The 19,326-nt window shown below is 44.4% G+C and overlaps 1 protein-coding gene across 16 annotated transcripts in view; it reads left to right on the top strand.

Annotated features, from left to right (window-relative positions):
* Positions 1 to 19,326, top strand: part of HHAT (hedgehog acyltransferase) — a 282,686-nt gene that overhangs the window by 250,808 nt on the left and 12,552 nt on the right. Inside the window, exon 11 of one of the 16 annotated variants that reach the window (XR_004314462.1) lies at positions 5,437 to 5,739. The exons of 11 other annotated variants lie outside the window; for them this stretch is intronic. Coding sequence is in view for 2 of the 5 variants with exons in the window: in XM_032466404.1 (XP_032322295.1) it covers positions 15,561 to 15,595 (35 nt within the window). In the remaining 3 variants the exon portion in view is untranslated. Of the gene's footprint in view, positions 1 to 5,436; positions 5,740 to 15,560; positions 15,636 to 19,326 lie in introns of those variants that run through there. 4 more of the 16 variants (XM_032466404.1, XM_032466411.1, XM_032466409.1 and 1 more) reach the window with 4 other exon arrangements.

A 19,326-nucleotide genomic window follows, 5' to 3' on the forward strand; every position in this document is an offset into this window, starting at 1 on the left:
ACTAGGTGAATGCAGAAAACTCTACCCAGCTGAACTGAGCCCAGCAGGAATATCCAACACACACACACACATGCACACACACACCTCAAAGGTCTACCAGCCAGCTCAGTTCAGCTAGCATGTTATGGGCCACACGCAGCCATGTCTAGCGTTACCACAATCCATCCAATTTCAGACAACCCTCCCTCCATCTCTTCATAATAACTCGCAGACTGCAACCCTTCTGACACCCACTTCCACAAGTAAACTTCAAATCTTTGTAAACCTGTATTTATTTTAGTATTTAATTCATTTCTTAATCATTTTACTTGTGTAAAACCATGTTACCACTTTGATTAGATTGCTGTCTTTTTATCTTTTATGCGTTACTGGCAAAGTTTTGAGTGTTACACCCTTAACTTTTTTTTTTTTTCCTTAAGCCCTAGGGTTTAAATTGCATGAGTTTGCATAGTGTGGTAATTTTTAGAAACATGTACATCACATTCTAGTAGATCTGATGGTATTTCCTTTTGGTGTCTTGCTTCTTCCAGTGCTATGTTTGAGAGATTCATCAATGTCATTATGTTAGCAGTAGTTTTTTTCACTTTTGTTGATGGATAGTATTTTGTTGTATGAATATACCACAACTTATGTATCTATTCACTGTTGATGACTTTTTACATTGTTTATAGATGGAGGCTATTACAGATAGCACTCTTCTGAAAAATCTTGTACATGTCTTTTACTGCACATATGTATATATTTCTGTTAGGTACAACCCTAGGAGTGGAATTGCTGGGTCTTAGGATATGTGTATGATCAGTTTCAGTAGAAGTCACCAGTTTTTTAATGTTGCACCAATTTATTCCCTACCTAGTGTGCATGAGCATTCCAGTGGCTCTGTCTCCTCTCCAAAACTTGGAATTGTCCATCTTAATTTTAGCTCTTGTGTGTGTATGTATGGTATTTCATCATGATTTTAACTTGCATTTCCCTGATGACTCAAGTTTACGTATCTTTGCATATGGACTACTTGTATATTCTCTTTTGTGAAATGCTCTTAGAAGTCTTTCGGCCATTTAAAAAAAACTGAGTCAATTGCCTTTTTCTTTCCTTGGTTTATAAGCATTCTTTATACATTCCAGGTAAGAGTCTTTTGTTGGTTTTATATATTGTGGATATGTTCTCCCCCTTTACGTCTTTCATATTTTACTCTTTTAATGATGTTTTCTGATAAACAGAAGTTTTTAACTTTCAGTAAGTCCTGCTTATCAATCATCTTCTTCATTGTTAATGGTTTCTGTGTCCTCATTAAGAAATGTTTGTTTAGCCCAAGGTTATGAAGATGTCACTCTGTATTATCTTTTAGAAATTTTACTTTCTCTGTTTAGATCTACAGTCCATTTAGAATTAGCTTTTGTGTATTATATAGGATAAGGATCAAGATTTGTTTTTCCTTTGTGAATATCTAATTGACCCAGCAACACTGATTGAAAACAACATCATTTCCCCTCCAATGTGCAGTGCAATCTTTGTCATGAATCAGACGTCCAGTGGTTTATTTGTCTCTTGGGCCAACGTTGTCATGTCTTAATTAGTGAAGTTTTGTAACTCTTGTTGCTGGTAACATAATTTTAGTTGTCAGCAGCAGGAGACAGAGGCTGTGTTAAGTTTCTGTTGTCATTGCAGAACCTGAACTCTCTATTTACTTTTAAACATGATTGATTTTTGCTGCAAAGAGACTTTCAAGCAGCTGCTCTTTGAGGCTCATTTGTGAGAATAAGAGGACTATCCATATGATGGTACTAAATCAGAAAAAATTACCCACACACTCCTGGCCTGAGCCTCTTGCACTGGCAGAATAAGTTCATTTTTTCCAATTTCTAAAGGAGCAAATGGATGCTCCTGCCACTGCATCTCCTATTCTAATTCTTTTAGGCCTAATCAGCGGGCTATGAACAATCCCTGAGCCCCAAGATTAAAAGTCAAGACAAAAGCCCACAAGACAAGGCATTGAATCCTATTTTTTGCTTTTATGAAAATACTAGTGTCTCTGAAAAGAAGAAATGTGTTTCTTTTGAAAATATTTTTTATTACAGTGAGGAAGAATTGAAAGTTACCAAGAAAAATGACCTGTAATCCCATAGCCCAGAAATAATCATTGTTAACATTTTGTCTTTGCTTACAGACCTTGCAGAAATACGTCTTTTATCTTCTGCTTGGCAATTTGTTATATTAACAAGAGAATATAAAAACTATTATAAGCCAGAATTCTAGACATTTTATATAGAACATCTTGTTTACATTTAAAATAATTTTGAGAATTAAAGGGTAATTGGCAATAGATAAAGGTCTGCGGTTGAGTCTTCATTCTGAACCAAAAAACTTAAGCTCTTCCAATTTTGAATAAAATTACACACTCAAATCTTCAAAGAAGAAAAAAAAATGAAAGTAATGGGTGATTTTTTTTTTTCTATGCTATCTTAGGTCCCTAGAGCTGGTGTCACAGAGTACCACAAGCAGGGTGGCTTGAACAACAGAACGGATCCTCTCACAGTTCTGGAGGTTGGAAGTCTGAAATCAAGGTGTCAGTGGGGCCACGCTCCTCTGAGACCCTGGGGAGAAGCCTTCCTTGTCTCTCTGAGCTTCTGGTGGTGGCCAGCCGTCCTTGGTGTACCCTGGCCTGAAGCTGCAGCCCAGTAACCTCTGCCTCTGTCATCACGTGGCTTGCTCCCCGACTGTCTGTCCCTGTGTCTCTCCTTCTTTTTATGAGGACATCAGTCATATTGGATTTCAGACCCACTCCAGCTGACTGTGACCTCATCTTAACTTGACTGCATCTGCAAAGACTGACTTTCCAAATAAGGCCATGTTCTGAGGTAGTGGAGGATTAAGACTTAAGCTTGTCTTTTGAGGGGACACTGTTTAACCTTTAAAACCATTTCTTGTCCTTACCTACCACACTGGGTAAGGTGGCCTTTAAGCATGTCTTTTGAGGGGACACAGTTTAACCTTTAAAACCATTTTCTGTCCTTACCTACCACACTGGGTAAGGTGGCTTTTAAGCATATCTTTTGAGTGGGGGACACAATTCAGCCTGTAATGCCAAGTCCTTACCCACTGCACTGAGTAAGTTGTCCTTTAACTAGTCGGGACACCTACCTGCCACTGTGACCAGCAGAGATGCTTCAGATAGACATGGTCTGTGGCACATTTGGGGAGAATCACCCTCTGCAGTGCCCTGACCACCACCTTCCCAGCTACTCCCACCACCACCAGCCTTATAACCCCTTCCACCCTCCTTTTCTCACCCCTTATCCCAATATCACTGGTAAATAGTTTCAGGAATCTTAGGGGAGGGTATAGCTCAGTGGTAGAGTGTGTGGCTTAGCATGCATGAGATCTGGGTTCAATCCCCAGTACCTCCATTAAAATAAACAAACAAACAAACCTAATTACACTCTCCACCCCCTAGCCCTGCAAAGAGTAGAGATAGAACTGTATGAAGGAAGCAAAATTTTTTTTCCCTTCGATTTCCAGATTGAGGTTCAGAAACAATTACTGAGCATCACTTATATGCAGGCACTGGGCCAGTTTCCTTTGATATGTGTGACATCAGTTATTTTAAATGTGATACAACTTTTACTGATGAGAGATTTTTAAGTAGATTGAGTCAAGCAGTAGATAAATTTCAGAGTAAGGTTTTAAATTCCTCAATGACAGCTCAAAAGTAGGAAGATTATACTAAATACTCTGCCTCTCTTTTCTTCTTTTTTCTTTAAATTGAAGTATAGTTGACTTACATTATTATATTGTTTTTAGGCATACAACATAGTGATTTGATGTCTTTATAGATTATGCAGCATACAAAATTATTATATTATTGACTATATTCCCTGTGTTATACATTATATCCCTGTGACATTTTTTTAAATTGAAGTATAGTCAGTTACAATGTTTCAATTTCTGGCATACAGCACAATGTCCCAGTCATGCACATACATACATGTATTTGTTTTCATACTCTTTTTCACTAAAGATTGCTACAAGATACTGAATATAGTTCCCTGCACTATACAGAAGGAATTTGTTTTTTTAATCTGTTTTTATATATAATGGCCAACATTTCTAAGTCTCAAACTCCCAAATTTATCCCTTCCCACCCCCTTTTTCCCGGTAACCATAAGATTGTTTACTGTGTCTGCGAGACTATTTCTGTTTTGTAAATGAGTTCATTAGTGTCCTCTTTTTTTTCTTTTTTTGGATTCCACATATTAGTGATATCATATGGTATTTTTCTTTCTCTTTCTGACTTACTTCACTTAGAATGACGATCTGTAGGTCCATCCATGTTGCTGCAAGTGGCATTATTTTATTCTTTTTTATGGCTGAGTAGTATTCCATTGTATAAATATACCACAACTTCTTTATCCAGTCATCTGTTGATGGACATTTAGGTTGTTCCCATGTCTTGGCTATTGTATATAGTGCTGCTGTGAACCTTGGGGTGTGTGTATCTTTTCGAATTGGAGTTCCTTCCAGATATATGCCCAGGAGTGGGATTGCTGGATCATATGGTAAGTCTATTTTTAGTTTTTTGAGGAATCTCCATACTGTTTTCCATAATGGTTTCACCAAACTACATTCCTACCAACTGTGCAGGAGGGCTCTTTTTCCTCCATACCTTCTCCAGCATTTATCATTTGTGGACTTTTGAATAATGGCCGTTCTGACTGGTGTGAGGTGATACCTCATTGTAGTTTTGATTTGCATTTCTCTGATAGTTAGTGATACTGAACATTTTTTTTCATGTTCCTATTGGCCATTTGTATGTCTTCATTGGAGAATTGCTTGTTTAGGTCGTCTGCTCACTTTTGGGTGTTTGTTTTTGTTGTTAAGTTGTGTGAGCTGTTTATATATTCTGGAAATTAAACCTTTTGTCAGTCACATTACTTGCAAATATTTTCTCCCATTCCATAGGTTGTAGTTTTATTTTACTTATAGTTTCCTTTGCTGTGCAAAAGCTTATAAATTTAATTAGGTCCCATTTGTTTATTTTTGCTTTTATTTCTATTACCTGGGTAGACTGCCCTAGGAGAACATTGTTAAGATTATGTCAGACTGTTTGCCTATCTTTTCTTCTAGGAGGTTTGTCATGTCTTGTCTTACGTTTAAGTCTTTAAGCCATTTTGAGTTTATTTTTGTGTATGATGTGAGGAAGTGTTCTAACTTTATTGGTTTAAATGCTGTTGCCTGTGACTTTTTTTTTATTGAGGTATGGTTGATGTATAGTATCATATAAGTTACAGGTGTATAATATAGTGGTTCACAATTTTAAAAAGTTATATATTTATAGTTTTTATAACTATATAAGAGAAAGTTATAGTTATTATAAATTATTGGCTATATCCTCCATGTTGTATAATATATCCTTGTAGCTTATTTTATACATAATAGGCTGGCTCCTTTTTTGATGTTTGACTGCTGATGGCATTCAGGCCCCACACTCCTTCATCCCCTTGGGTCTCATCTCTGGTCAAGCCAACAAGAAAATGGACTCTCTCCTTCCCTGGGTGAGAATGGCAAGTTCAAACCATGCAAACCCAGCTACTGCTCACCCTGGGTCTGCCTCCAACCCCCACCCCAAAAACCAAAGCCATCTGCCCCTCCTTTTGGCCAAGCCAATTCAGAATGGCTTGAGTGCCAGCTCTCCCTGGAAGTCTTCATTATGTGAGTAATAAAACTTTTTATCCCCTCTTGGTGCATGTGTGGCATCAACCATCTGAACCAGTGCTACAGGGTTGGTGGGCAGTCTGCAGGGCAAATGAAGATAAAAACATTCAAGCAAATTGAGCGCTGCTCTGCTGATCCTCAGAGGACTGCTGTGAACATAGTGCATGTTTGGCTGAGGAGACTTGAAGCCATGCGTTTATTATTCAGGCCCTTCCTCCCCGGACCGTGTACTTGGTGGGGCTGGTGGTGGGGAAATTGTTCCCCCCATCTTGGCAGTGTGTGTTTTTTTCTGCTGTCATTGCACTGCTCTGTGTTCATTGCTCCTTGGTAAAGATCTTCAGTCTTACCCTCAATATCTAGTTTGTTTATCCAGTGCTATTTACTTATTCTCCCAAGACCCTAAATCTGTATACACTTAGTGTTAAAACGCCACAGACTAATTGATTATGCACACTACCATATGCATTCGCCAGCAGGTTTTTTTTTCCTCCAAGTGAGGATTTATTCTATAGAGAAATTAATGGCTGTACGAATTGCATGTGTGTTAATACAAAATGCAGGATTAATTGTCAGATTTCACGGAGGTCTGAAGGTGCATTAAGCAAAATGCAAAAACTGGTTGTATTACAGACGTTTGAATTAACATGCCTGCATGCAGAAATGCTCAGGGAATTTGTGGTTCAGTTAAAGAGACACCAGAATTGAGCCTTGTTAAAACAGACCATTCCCAGCATAGTGATTCTATAATTTATTCAGACTCAGACATCTACCACCGTGGAATTTTGTGTTAAATAACCCAATTGGGGAATATAAAAAGAGCTTGCAGTAATTTAAGTCCTTGGAATAAGCCCAACTGTATAATCTTGGCCTTAGCCATTTAAATACTTGAGGAGGGTAGAAGGGAGATTTAGCATATATTTGGCTATATGTTCAGCTCTAGTATGTAGTACACAGGGATTATCCTCAGACACATGTCTGTCTTCAGTGGTGTTTAGAATCCCATTCAGGGTGTCCTCTGACCACCAGCATACACAGGGGTCCCCTTTCCCCATGTCTAAGTGGGCTTGGGAATATAGACTCATTTCCAGGAGTCTAAGCATGGCATAATTGCAAAGGAATTCATAAAACAAGCCATGGATTCACATCGGCTCCCAAAGAGTAACCTAGGTAGTCCTGAGTGGGTCAGATGCAGCCAGCAGTGCTGGCCACACTGAGTACGGTGATGATGGGTAGTGCTGGAGGCAAACTCACCGTGGCCATGGTAGACCTTTGTGTACAAATATGACCTTCAGAGACTGGGATGCAGGTAGCGCATTTGTTTTCCAGTTATGAGGATGGGCTTCTTGATGCCATCCACACAGCCCATGTGTCTGAAAGGTGGCTGCCTCAGGTTCCTTGTCTCTGACAGTGGCCACATGGGGGTCAGAGTCACAAATGACTTTGACCTGTCATATGTGCTGTCAACCAGCTTGTCTGGCTTATGGGAAATGGAAAAGCAGAATGTTGGAATATTGGGCATAGGGATCCAAGTTGGTGTTACAGAAATCGTGCTGTTGACAACCAGCAGTGCTAAAAAGGTGGTAGGTTTAAATAGCAGCAATGTATTTGGGGTTTCAAACAACAAAATGGCAAAATATGCAGGCAGAGTACATTCAGGGTTTGTGCCTTCAATCCCTCTACAAGTCAGAAACACTGGTTGTTCTATGGCATTGTTTAGGCATAAGGAAACCCTTTTGGACTTAGGGTTGTGAGATGTCTGAGTACACTCTTGGCAGACTTTTGCTCTCTTCAGGCATCCTACTGAATGAATGGAGAATCAGGTGGATTACTTCTCATACATTTTGTGAATAGGGATTTGATTCTGGTTTTAAAGAAAACAAGAGGTTCAGAGAAGTTACCATATGTAGCTAACATGTGGTGGAACTCAGGACTCCTGAGCCCAAGGGCAGGGCTCTTTTCTGGGGCTGAGAGTTCTGGCTCCTGAAATTGGCAGATAATATTATTCCTTTCTGCTTTGTGCTTCCTCATCCAAGAGAGAGTTCAGAGGTAGAGAGGATTTTTTTTTTAATTTATTTTTAAAGATTCCGTAAAAGAGTTGGACTACAGGTGCCTTCTTGGGCTTAACAAAGGAGAGCGCATAGTCTGATTATTTTTTCTTTTTATTCAAAGGGCAAATATAATACAAAGGCCTTTTATTCACAGCTTTGAAATTTAGCCAACTATAAATATATTTAAGGGGATTCAGCTACAACTCAGACTTATTAGAATGTTTACAAGCTCTTGAACAAAAGGTATTTTTTTTTAATTGGAGTATAGTTGATTTACAAATACTGTGTTAGTTTCAGTTGTACAACAAAGTGATTCATATATATATATATATATATATATATATATTTAAATTATTTTCCATTATAGGCTATTATAAGATATTGAATATAGTTCCATGTGTAAATCCTTGTTGCTTATCTATTTTATGTGTAGTAGTTTGTATCTGTTAATCCCATACTCCTAATTTATCCCTGCCTCCCATCACTTTCCCCTTTGGTAACCATAAGTTTGTTTTCTATGTCTGTGAGTCTATTTCTGTTTTGTATATAGATTCATTTGTATTATTTTTTATTATTTTTTAGATTCCACGTATAAGTGATATATTTACCTTTGTCTGACTTACTTCACTTAGTATGATAATCTCTAGGTCTAACCATGTTGCTGCAAATGGCAGTATTTCATTCTTTGTTTTATAGATGAGTAACATTCCACTGTATCTGTAAATATACCACATCTTCTTAAACCAATTGTCAGTTGATGGGCACTTGTGTTGTTTCCATGTCTTGGCCATTGTAAATAGTGCTGCTGTGAACATTGGGGTGCATGTATTTTTTTGAATCAGAATTTTCATCTTTTCCAGATATATGGCCAGAAGTGGGAATTCTGGATCATATGGTAGCTCTATTTTTCATTTTTTAAGGAATCACTATGTTGTTTTCCATAGTGGCTGCACTAATTTACATTCCTACCAACAGCATAGGAGGATACCCTTTTCTCCACACTCTCTCCAGCATTTATTATTTATAGACTTTTTGATAGTAGGCATTCTGACCGGTATGAGGTGATACCTCATTATGGTTTTCATTTGCATTTCTCTAATAATTAGTGATGTTGAGCATCTTTTCATGTGCCTGCTGGCCATCTGGATGTCTTTTTTGGAGAGATGTCTATTTAAGCCTTCTGCCCATTTTTTGATTGGGTTTTTTTTTTTTTTTTGAATTGAGTTGTATGAGCTGTTTGTGTATTTTGGAAATTAGCTTCTTGTCGGTTACATCATTTGCAAATATTTTCTCCCAGTTCGTACGTTGTCTTTTCATTTTGTTGATGGTTTCCTTTGCTGTGCAAGAGCTTTTAAGTTTGATTAGGTCCCATGTGTTCGTTTTTGCTTTTGTTTCTGGACAAAAGGCACTTTTGATCTCTAGATCAGCTGGATATTCCTGTAAAGCTTCTAATTTAAACAAGATAAGCCGTTGAACCTCTCACTCCTTATAAGGTAGTGGAGAAGGTAGGGAATGAACCGGAGATATGTGAGCACTGGGCAAGCCTACTTATTATTACTAACTTATTTGCTTCACGGCACACTCCTTCTCTAGTTTGTCCAGGAGGACCAAATATAGTTTCTTTAACTTATTCTCATAAATTCAGAAAGAGAAAGAAGATAATTACTATATGAATTTTTTACTAATTAAATGTTATGTTGGGAAGCCTTGGATAACTGTGTCCTGAGAGCTATACAATTTTATCTCTGGGGAGAGAGAGGAACCAGCTCACAATGGAGCCTGGAATAATTAAAAGGAAAAATAGATCATGATTCTGGCTACGGGAGAAAGAGCACTGTGATGAGAACCCCTCCAGCTGATCCTCTGTAAAGGGTGAATGAACCCCCGAAGTCCTGGGCCCCTCCTTTGTGCATGGCAGTCTCCTCCATTCAACTCTCCAGACTTCACATAATTATTGCCTCTCCTTCCCTAAGCCTTGTGCTACCACTGAGGACACTCATCAGGCTCTGGGCTAAAATTGGGAGTTAAGTGATGCACAGGGTCAAGGTCTACGGGAAAACAGAGATCATGCTAGGTATTTCAAACAGAGGGATTTAATACAGGGAATTACACAAATATTAGAAGGTTGAAAGAGCAGAAGGGGACGCTGAAGTAACCCAGATACTAGCACCTGTAAGAAGCAGTTACCAGGTCTGGGGCTGGGGAAATACAAAGGAAGAGGTGGCATCACTAGAATCTGGGAGCTCAAAGAAGAGGCCCCTGGTAGCTGGTGCTCAGATCTCTGAGGGGTGCCCTCTGGCTTATGCTTGAATCTCAGACCAGGGGGTGCTGTGTGGCTGGTTCTTAGATCTTCAGGGAGGCAGGTGCTGCTGAGGTTGAAAAGTGTTAGTAGAAGCTGGAATTTGGAACCACTGCTGCCTTCTTGTGCTGGAGAGATACTGACAAGAACTGGAAGCAGGAAGGAGTCTGTTCTTCCCCTTCTTCTCCTCCTCCCCCATTCCAGTAAGAATTGCTCAGAATTGAGGAAGGAAAAAAGCTTAGTGATCAGCCCTGGATCATTCTGAGAGGAGCATAGGAAACTCGGGCTTCACAGTAATAAAGCAGGCATCTGGACTTGCCTCTGGTGGCCTCTTGGCTAGGGTTTGGTTGGGAAACTGAGAAGGGGCTAATAGAGCAGGAGATGGGATGTTCACAAGCAGCCCAGAGCCCTGGCCCAAGGCCTGTTGCATGATGTGGCTGAGGCTAATTAGCATAATCCTTGCTTCCATCCATCGTGACTGGTTCAGAGCTGAAGGAAGATCTAATTGTCAAGGATGGGGGTGGGATTAGTAACTGAAATAAATGCTATCTAGATACACATCAGTCACCCAGCTACACCTGGGAGATTTGCATGAGAGAAAGCTTAGGGAGTAAAGCCTTGTCTGCCCCACAATTCAGTATTAAGTGGGCAGTGGACAGGATGGATAGAAGGAAAAGGGGTGGGGAGGGAGATGAATGAAAGGAAGGGAGCAGAGAGAGGGAAAGAAGGAAGAAAAGGAGGGAGGGAGGGAGGGCAGGCAGGCAAATCAAGTCTTGCCCAGCTCTCTGGCTGCAGGGCCATACAGAGTGAGAACGCAAGTGTGCAGCCTTTCCTGCCTGGCTCACTGAGAACTCCTGCAGAGATTACAACACCAGTAGTAAAGAAGTTTGTCTTGATTTCTTCACTTAATAAAGATTCAGAAACTGTGGAACACCGAGCTGCCACAGGGGGCGGAACCCAGTGCCTGCTGTGTTCTTGGGATGTGGATCCCAGCATGGGGACCTCTGGGGTGCTCATGGTGACTGCTCCCGACCCAGCACCTTGTCCCCTGACCTGTCCCTGCCTGTGGCCGGCTCCCCACTGACTCAGCACCCTTGGCCCATGTTAAATATATATGTGTGTGTACATATGTGTATATGTGTGTGTATGGATATATATATATATATATATGTATTTATGCTTCTGTGTGCATAGAATATCTCTGGGAATATAAACAAGGAACTGGAAACAGATGCTTCTAGGGACAGAACTTCGGTGAACTGGACATGGGGGTCGGGAGACGGAGATTTACTTTTCCGTGCTTACTCTTTGGTACGTTTCAACTTTACATTGTGCATTACCTGGTCAAAAAACAAACAGCTTAAAATTGGGGGGGGTGTTGCACAATCCATCCTAAGTCTTGTTGGGGGGCACATGAGTCTCACTGGAGGGCAGGCCTTCTTCCCCTGAGGGAGGGTTTGTCCAGAGGATGGAGGTTACTGGAAGGTATGCACTTACAAGGGTGGAATAGCTGGCCGTGACTGGCCCCCCCGGCTCATGCACTGGTGATGGTCGAGTCAGGCCCCATCTGCTCCTGCGTCCTCCCCGGCCAGGCTCCCAGTGCCCTGGGTCCTCCTTCTCCGGAATGAGCTCTTGGAGCCCCGGGGCTCATTCTTCCTCTACCATTTTACCCAGTCCTTGAAATTATGTGTAGTGCACAGCAAAAGCTCCTTGCACATCAGGAAACACCCTGAGATCGTGACTTTTTATGTGTAATTCCTGTATCAGTAACTGCACGTCAGCCTTCTCATCTCTCCAGTATCCCCAGCACTTACCCCAGTGCCCTGTGTGTGGTCGGAACTCAGTAAGTGTTGAATGATGGGTCACAAGGACAATTAATTTGTCTTCAGATCAGATCTTTCCCAGCCCTTACAGCAAGAATGGCGCCAAATCTTCCCAAACTGAGCACATGGCAGCTTCCCTCAGAGAGGGAGGTGGAGCCTCTGCAGTGAAAGGGGCCAGCAGCCTAGGGATGTCACTGGGATTGGGAGGGGGGACCACCACAATTCCTTCTTCCGCCATCACTTCAAGCTCCATTGCTGGAACACAAGTTAGGAAGAACTGGGTAGACTGACTGGTCGGATGCAGGGGAAGTCCAGATCCACGCCATAGAGCTGATTCTCGTAGACACTGCCCTGTCACTTGAGAAGAACCCGAGAAAGCACTCCGAGGGCTGGTTCCACACCGGGTTGACGCACACTGAGGGAGCATCTGGGAACTCTACAAGGAGTCCTGAGTGTAATAGTGCGCTCTGAGCTCACAGACAACCACAGCCATGAGCTGCAGCAGCTGAGATCCCTTTCCTGGAGGCCACCAGTTAATCCCATGTAAAGACTACCAGGAAGAGAGTAAATGGTGGGAGGAGTTTCCCTGAAGGACCCCAGCCTCCCACCGCTGCTGCTGGCTGAGCAGGAAGCCCAGAGGAGGCAGGGAAGGGTGCTAGTACCTTACTGGTCACCACAGCTAATGTCAGTTAGTTCCTAACATCCCTGAGAGGTTCAGGCTGCCTTTGACTTGCTCTTCAACAGCGCCCTGTTCTGTCTTCTCTGCCCCGTAGAAAACTGGTTCGATGTGTTTGATTCTGAGCAGATTGACAGGTGAGGAAGTGAGCTCCCTGTGAGATTGCTGAATGTTTGCTCCTTGCAAAGGCTTGCACGGGGTCAGGACATCCAGGCTGCCCAAGTGAGCGGGGTTGCCAGAAAGGGACCCTTGGCAGGGGGTGCCAAATCCAAGCCTGGGCTCAGAGCATCTGGCAGTACTGCCTGTTGTCCTGGGCGGACCCACCCTCAGGGCCATTGGCCAGAATCAGTAGCCTGAGGGGAACACAGTGTTCCTTCAGAAATGGGACCTTCACAAAAATGTCTTTCTCCATAACCTGAGTCCAGAAAAGTGTCTGAGTCACTTTACATGTCAGGTAAATACTTTCATAAGCACCTCACTAAAAAATCTGCCGTATTTTGTGACATTTCCACAGTTTGCTGGAACACTGCCTTCTGTCCCCTGTCCAGATGAGATGCCCCCCTCTTCCCTGCTTCTAGCCACTGTGGTCTTTGAGCCTAACTTCCGTCTTTGTACCTTTCCTGGGCAGGGGGCAGAGAAGATGATTTGAGGACTTGAATTTTACGGGACTGTAATCTCGAAGAGCTGGAAGGGGCCTTGCAGGGGTCCCGCCGCCCCTCAGAGGCAGCCATCAATAGGAAAGATGACAGGGATGGGAATCCAGGTGCCCCTCCCTGGGGAGTCTGTGTATTTACAGGCTCCTTTTGGTAGTTGTGCAAAAATCTGCCTCTAACTTCCATCTCTTGGCCCCAGTTCTGTCTCCTGGCGTGATGGAGAATAAGTCTAATTAATTCTCTTTCCACGTGGCCTCATGGCTTTTCTCCAGGCTAAACGTTGACTTATCAGCATGCCCACCCTGAGAAGCCCTTCTCAACCCTCGTCGAAGTGGCTTCTGTGTGACAATGTCTCTTGTAAAACACGGTGCCTGGAATTGGTCAGCCTTGCCCACGTCCACACTCACCTATGTGTGCTTTCTCTTCCGCTCAGGCTGAATGCACATTCCCCTCACTAGCCCCTGCTTGCCATGTGGCCTGAGGATGACAGCAGCAGTAACCATGGCTACTGAACACAGCCAGGTGACTGTGCTTACCCCATGCTCCCACATGGCCCAAAACCTTAACTCCCTCAGAGGAAGAGCAGTTGTGGTGCAGGGCTGCTCTGTGCCCCTGCTCACCCTCAGCAGAGCCCTGGGCCTCCAGGGTGTGTGGGTTTGATGGGAGAGCCCTATGGGGTCTTCTGTGTTTCTTTTCTCTCCCCAGAACAGTGACCCAAGAGCCCTTGCCCCATCCCACGGAAGTGCTGATGCTGCTTTAGCAGGGAAGGGCCCCAGGCTCCCCGGCACTGCAGTTGGCCGCTCGCTGTGCTGCCTTCGCCTGGTGCCCGGGACTGCCTAGGTGTCCTGTGCTACTGTGGTTTGAATAGGCTGCTTCCTTCTTCAAGCCTGAGCGCATGCCAGTGGTGGAGGGCTCCAGCTGCCGGAGCGCTCCTCTGCCCCCAGAGTGTGCTCCCCACGCCCGGCTTCCTCTCTGGGGTGCACAGATGTCTTCTCACCCCTCTTCCAAAGGGTAGTCTGTTCTGTTTGTAGGTAGTTATTCTTTCTTCTCCAGAGTCTCTGCCCTTCCGGATAAACGTTGCCAAGTGTGTCAGCCACTCCTCCCGTGACGGGGTTCCCTGACCTCCGCCGTCCCATATTTGCGTAGTTGGATTAGAAAACAAAACAAAAACCATTAAGCTCAGCCGTTTTTATCATAGTGAAATGACCCTGGTAGAGTCAGCCCATCATCCCAGCTGACCCAGATGTTTAAGAACCTCGCCTCTGTCGTCTGTGTTTTCCCCAAGCCTCCCGTTATCTGTGTGTTTGGTTGTGGACTTGGAACCGAATCTCAACGTGAGAGAGAGTCGGGGGGCCCCAAGCGTGCTCTTGGCCTTCCGGGGCATCTTCCCACAGGCCTCTCGATGAAGGCTCAGACTGCTCGAGTGACACATATCAAGGCTACCTGTCTAAATGCTGGGCACCTAGTAGGTGCTTCATTAATGCCCAGGCGGGTGAGTGGTTGTCAGGGCTGTGTGACAGGGAGCCTGCCCCGCACCGCTCCCATCCTTTGTTTGCGGGAAGCGGTTTCCATGCGCTCATTTGCTAGGCAGCATCCACCGTGTTACTAGCATGCTGGTGAATAGACGATGAACCCGCAGCCCTGATTCGGCTGCATTAAAAACACAGATTAAGGAAGAGAAACAGCTGGGAAGTGTGTTCCAGATGCACAGCCTCTGGCCCCAGTAGCTGGGTTTGGGCTGTGGCATCAACTGCAGGGACAGTTTTCTGGGAAGCAAGCCCCCCTCATCCCCACCGATTTGGCCTTAGAGAGAGAAAATACGTATTTCTCAGCACCGCCTTCTACTCATGCTGTCAGGGTAAGAAGTGGCTCTGGCTTGCCCTCCCCACTTCCTCAATTTCACATGAAATGACTTTGCTTTATGGAGTGCGTGCTTCAGTAAGCGCCTGCAGGCAGGGCTTGTGCTGCGAGGTGGGGAAGGGTGACAAATACAGCACAGGTGGGCTTCGTCAGGATGCGAAATTGACTGTGAACAATGTGATTTATTAGAGACTGCTGTCGGTGCCAGCTGCAGTGTGCACACAGTGCCCAGCAAATGACTCTTGCTTGGGATGGCAGGGAGCCCCCTGAGGGTGGGCAGAGGCACCTCTTCCTCTGTGTCTCTCTGCTGGATGCCCTGCAGAGGCTCAGCCCATGGCTGGAGCTAAATAAGTACGGCTCTCGATAATTTTAATAAAGGACCATCCACACACTGGGAACAGCTCCTCAGTGGCCCTTGTCTAAATCAGGCAGTCGCCATAACTCAGAGTATAAACACGTTCATCTGGGCTTTCTTGTCCCCCATTACAGAGACGGAGAAAATGAGGACCCTGGAGATGAGGTGACTGGGCAACTTAGTGACGGATGATGCCTGAAAATACGACGTGCTGCTTCCCCCTTCCTGTTTCCTTAGCGCCGTAGGGAGAGGGATGAAAGGAGATTCGGAGGCAGAGGATTTAAAGGAAAGGTGCCTGGCTAGGAGGCAGGGCCCTGGTGTGAGGCCATCTCCCACATGCCCCCAGGCCAGGTGCTGCTTCTGGAGCTTGGGTGGCCAAGTGCACTTGGAGCCACACAGCCCTGAGTTCCAAGTGTGGCCTGATGACCAGTTAGCATCAGGCCTGGAGAGAGTTGCTCTAACTTCTTAGAGCCTTAGTTTCCTTTTCCACATAGTAGGGCTAATAATACCTCTCTGATGAGGTGGCTGGGAGGATGTGGGGCGCACGCAGCAAAGTGCCTGGTGCCCTGTAACGCTCTGCACTTGTCCGTCGTCCCCTCTGCTCCGAGAGAGCGAGCCCAGTCAGTGTGTGAACAACTGGCAGCAGGAAGCTCTTCCCTCAGCTTCCTACAGATTCCCCCAAAGTCCCTGAAAGGATGCTCTTGGACCAGCAGCATCCACATCCCTGGGGATCGCGTTAGAAATGCAAATCTTTTTTTTACATTTTTTTATTGATTTATAATCATTTTACAATGTTGTGTCGAACTTCTAGTGTAGAGCACAATTTTTCAGTTATACATGAACATATATATATTCATTGTCACATTTTTTCCTCTGTGAGCTACCATAAGATCTTGTGTGTATATTTCCCTGTGCTATACAGTATAATCTTGTTTATCTATTCTACAATTTTGAAGTCCCAGTCTATCCCTTCCCACCCTCTGCCCCCTTGGCAACCACAAGTTTGTATTCTATGTCTGAGTCTTTTTCTGTTTTGTATTTATGCTTTTTTTTTTTTTTAGATTCCACATATGAGCGATCTCATATGGTATTTTTCTTTCTCTTTCTGGCTTACTTCACTTAGAATGACATTCTCCAGGAGCATCCATGTTGCTGCAAATGGCATTATGTTGTCGGTTTTTATGGCTGAATAGTATTCCATTGTATAAATATACCACATCTTCTTTATCCAGTCATCTGTTGATGGACATTTAGGCTGTTTCCATGTCTTGGCTATTGTAAATAGTGCTGCTATGAACATTGGGGTGCAGGTGTCATTTTGAAGTAGGGTTCCTTCTGGGTATAAGCCCAGGAGTGGGATTCCTGGGTCATACGGTAAGTCTATTCCTAGTCTTATGAGGAATCTCCATACTGTTTTCCACAGTGGCTGCACCAAACTGCATTCCCACCAGCAGTGAAGGAGGGTTCCCCTTTTCTCCACAGCCTCTCCAGCATTTGTCATTTGTGGATTTTTGAATGATGGCCATTCTGACTGGTGTGAGGTGATACCTCATTGTAGTTTTGATTTGCAAGAAATGCAAATCTTAAGCCCACCTGGACCTCCTGTGTCAGAGGCTCTGCAGGATTTTTTTTTTTTTGAAAAAAACTGAGGCCTCAAAACCTGGGTTTGAGGCCCGGGATTATAAACTGTATGAAGGTAAGAAATTGTTATTTTAACCCTAAAGTAGCAAAAACCTGTTTGAGACCTTCTGTCTATATTCCCATGGGTTTGAACATCGACCCAGCAGTTTACAGGCTTCGAAGCCTGGACAGCTTTGCTCTTACTGTGTATCCTTTGATAAGGTGGCTCTTGGATGGGAAAAGGCTCCTGCTCTATAGCTTTATTAAGATTAAAGCTCTAAGTTTAGCTCTGAAGGCAGGTCTGCAGGCTCAGGACCATTTGATGAATGGCTCCACCATACCGCCAGGCTGGGGCTACGAGGGAACATAGACTTAAATAATGCTACCAGGCCACCTTCTCACTCCCCCCATCAGATCTGAGGATTGCCAAAGTGCTGTCAGGAGAGGGCTATTTTAACGAAGGCAGCAGTGCATGCAGTCATTCTGAATAATTAATGAAATGACAGTAGTGGAGCTGGTGGAGTGGTGCGGGGCGCGCCAGGGCTGGGGAGTCGTGCTTCTCAGATCCTGAGCCAACGCCCTAGGGCTGGAGCCTAATGCACGAGCTGGCTCTCTAAGGAAAAGAACACTCCACCTCCACTGGCCTCTGAGTAGAAAATGCCACCAAAGCAATATATACATAGGATGTGGGGCTGGTATTCAAAATATCTAACAAACGGGAAGACATGGGCACAGACTAATCAGTTCAGAGAGATGGTGGCTGAGTGCCACAACAGTCTGTGTCACCCCTTTCTATGTTGTGTCAGAGGACAGGTCTGGAGGGGAGGCTGGGACCGTGGCTTTTGCTAATTAGTAGGGTAACATATTAGTCTGTTAATATAAGGTGTCTCTGTGATGTGCGCCAGCTGATGTCAGCCCTGCAGGTGCTGTCTGAGGCAGTGCTCTGGGTCAGTGAGAGGGAATATATTCTTTGGCCCCCCCAAATCCATGTCACCATGTCCTCTGACTCTCTCTTCTGCAGCAGCTCCTAGATGCTCTTCATTCCGTTTCCCCATTGGATGTCCTCCGAGCCTGCCCACTCACAAAAGCTCTCTGTGGAGGTTTGAAATTCATCAGCCTCACATTGGTCTTCACCAGGATGGTGATGTGGGCTGTTTTATATATATGTGTCTGTGTGTGTATGTCTATACATATATATATATACACATGCATCTGCATCCCCAGGGATATGGATGGATATGTTGGTGGCACTTAACGATCGTGATACATCCTTTACATTTGCAGACTAGGCTCCAGCCAAGGCGAGTTTGTCTGGGGAGGTGAGACTTGCTTCCTTTGTAGCCAGATGGCTCTCGGGATGGGAATCTCCTCTTATCCCTTCTTAGAGTGGCTGTGAGTCGCTGGGTGACATTGCTGCTTCATGGGACCAGAAAGTGAGAGTCCATCTGTCCAGCTGTAGGGACCTAGGAGCCAAGCTGAGAGGGTCACGGTGTTCTTCAACCCTCAGGAAAATGGTGACCCAGCAAGGTGACGACTGAGCAGTGAATGAGCCGGAGGCACAGCAAGCAACAGGGTGTCAGAGCCTCTGGCTGGAAAACTTGCCTGGGTGGATGGAGGGAGGAAGCCAGGGCATTGTTAATGGTAGATAAACAATAGATGATTGTAGATAAAACTGAAGGGCAGGTGGAAGTCCTTCAGACTGTTCTCTGAGTAGGATTCAACCTGACACCGTGAGCTTGGGATGTGGACTCTGGGCCCATTTGAGGCAGAACAGCTTCAAGCAAGAAGATCAGTACAGGTTAGCAATTTCTGCCTCAGGGTGCTGTGAGGATTCACTAGGATTGTGTGTTCTCTGTAAACTGCATAATAGATTGCATATTCTTCATAAACTACTCGCCTGTGAACGGACGTCAGTGCTGGGTGACTGGAAGGAAGGGTAAGAAGAGGGCTTCACTGCACAGTTTGTTCATAGGCTGGTCACCAGCCATTCTCTTCTAAAAATGGTTACCAGTGGGATGTGGGCTTTGAAAAAGCCCGTGTAGAACCAGGATGGCAGTCACAGGCTCAGCAGGGTCACCCAGCCTGACGGCAGGGCGGGCCTTTGATGGGGTAATTGATAGCTCATGTACGAGTCAGTCGCTCAGTTAACTCTGCTCCCATTAGGAAGGATTGATCTCTTCCCCGGATAGGGGTTTGTGCTGATTCGGCTGCTGAACGTGTCTGCAGTGGTTAAGAGCATTCCTCTGGTCGCCGTCCTCCTCAGAGGCCCCAGTGGGAGAA

Source organism: Camelus ferus, chromosome 23 (assembly GCF_009834535.1).
Source record: "Camelus ferus isolate YT-003-E chromosome 23, BCGSAC_Cfer_1.0, whole genome shotgun sequence".
Lineage (NCBI taxonomy): Eukaryota > Metazoa > Chordata > Mammalia > Artiodactyla > Camelidae > Camelus > Camelus ferus.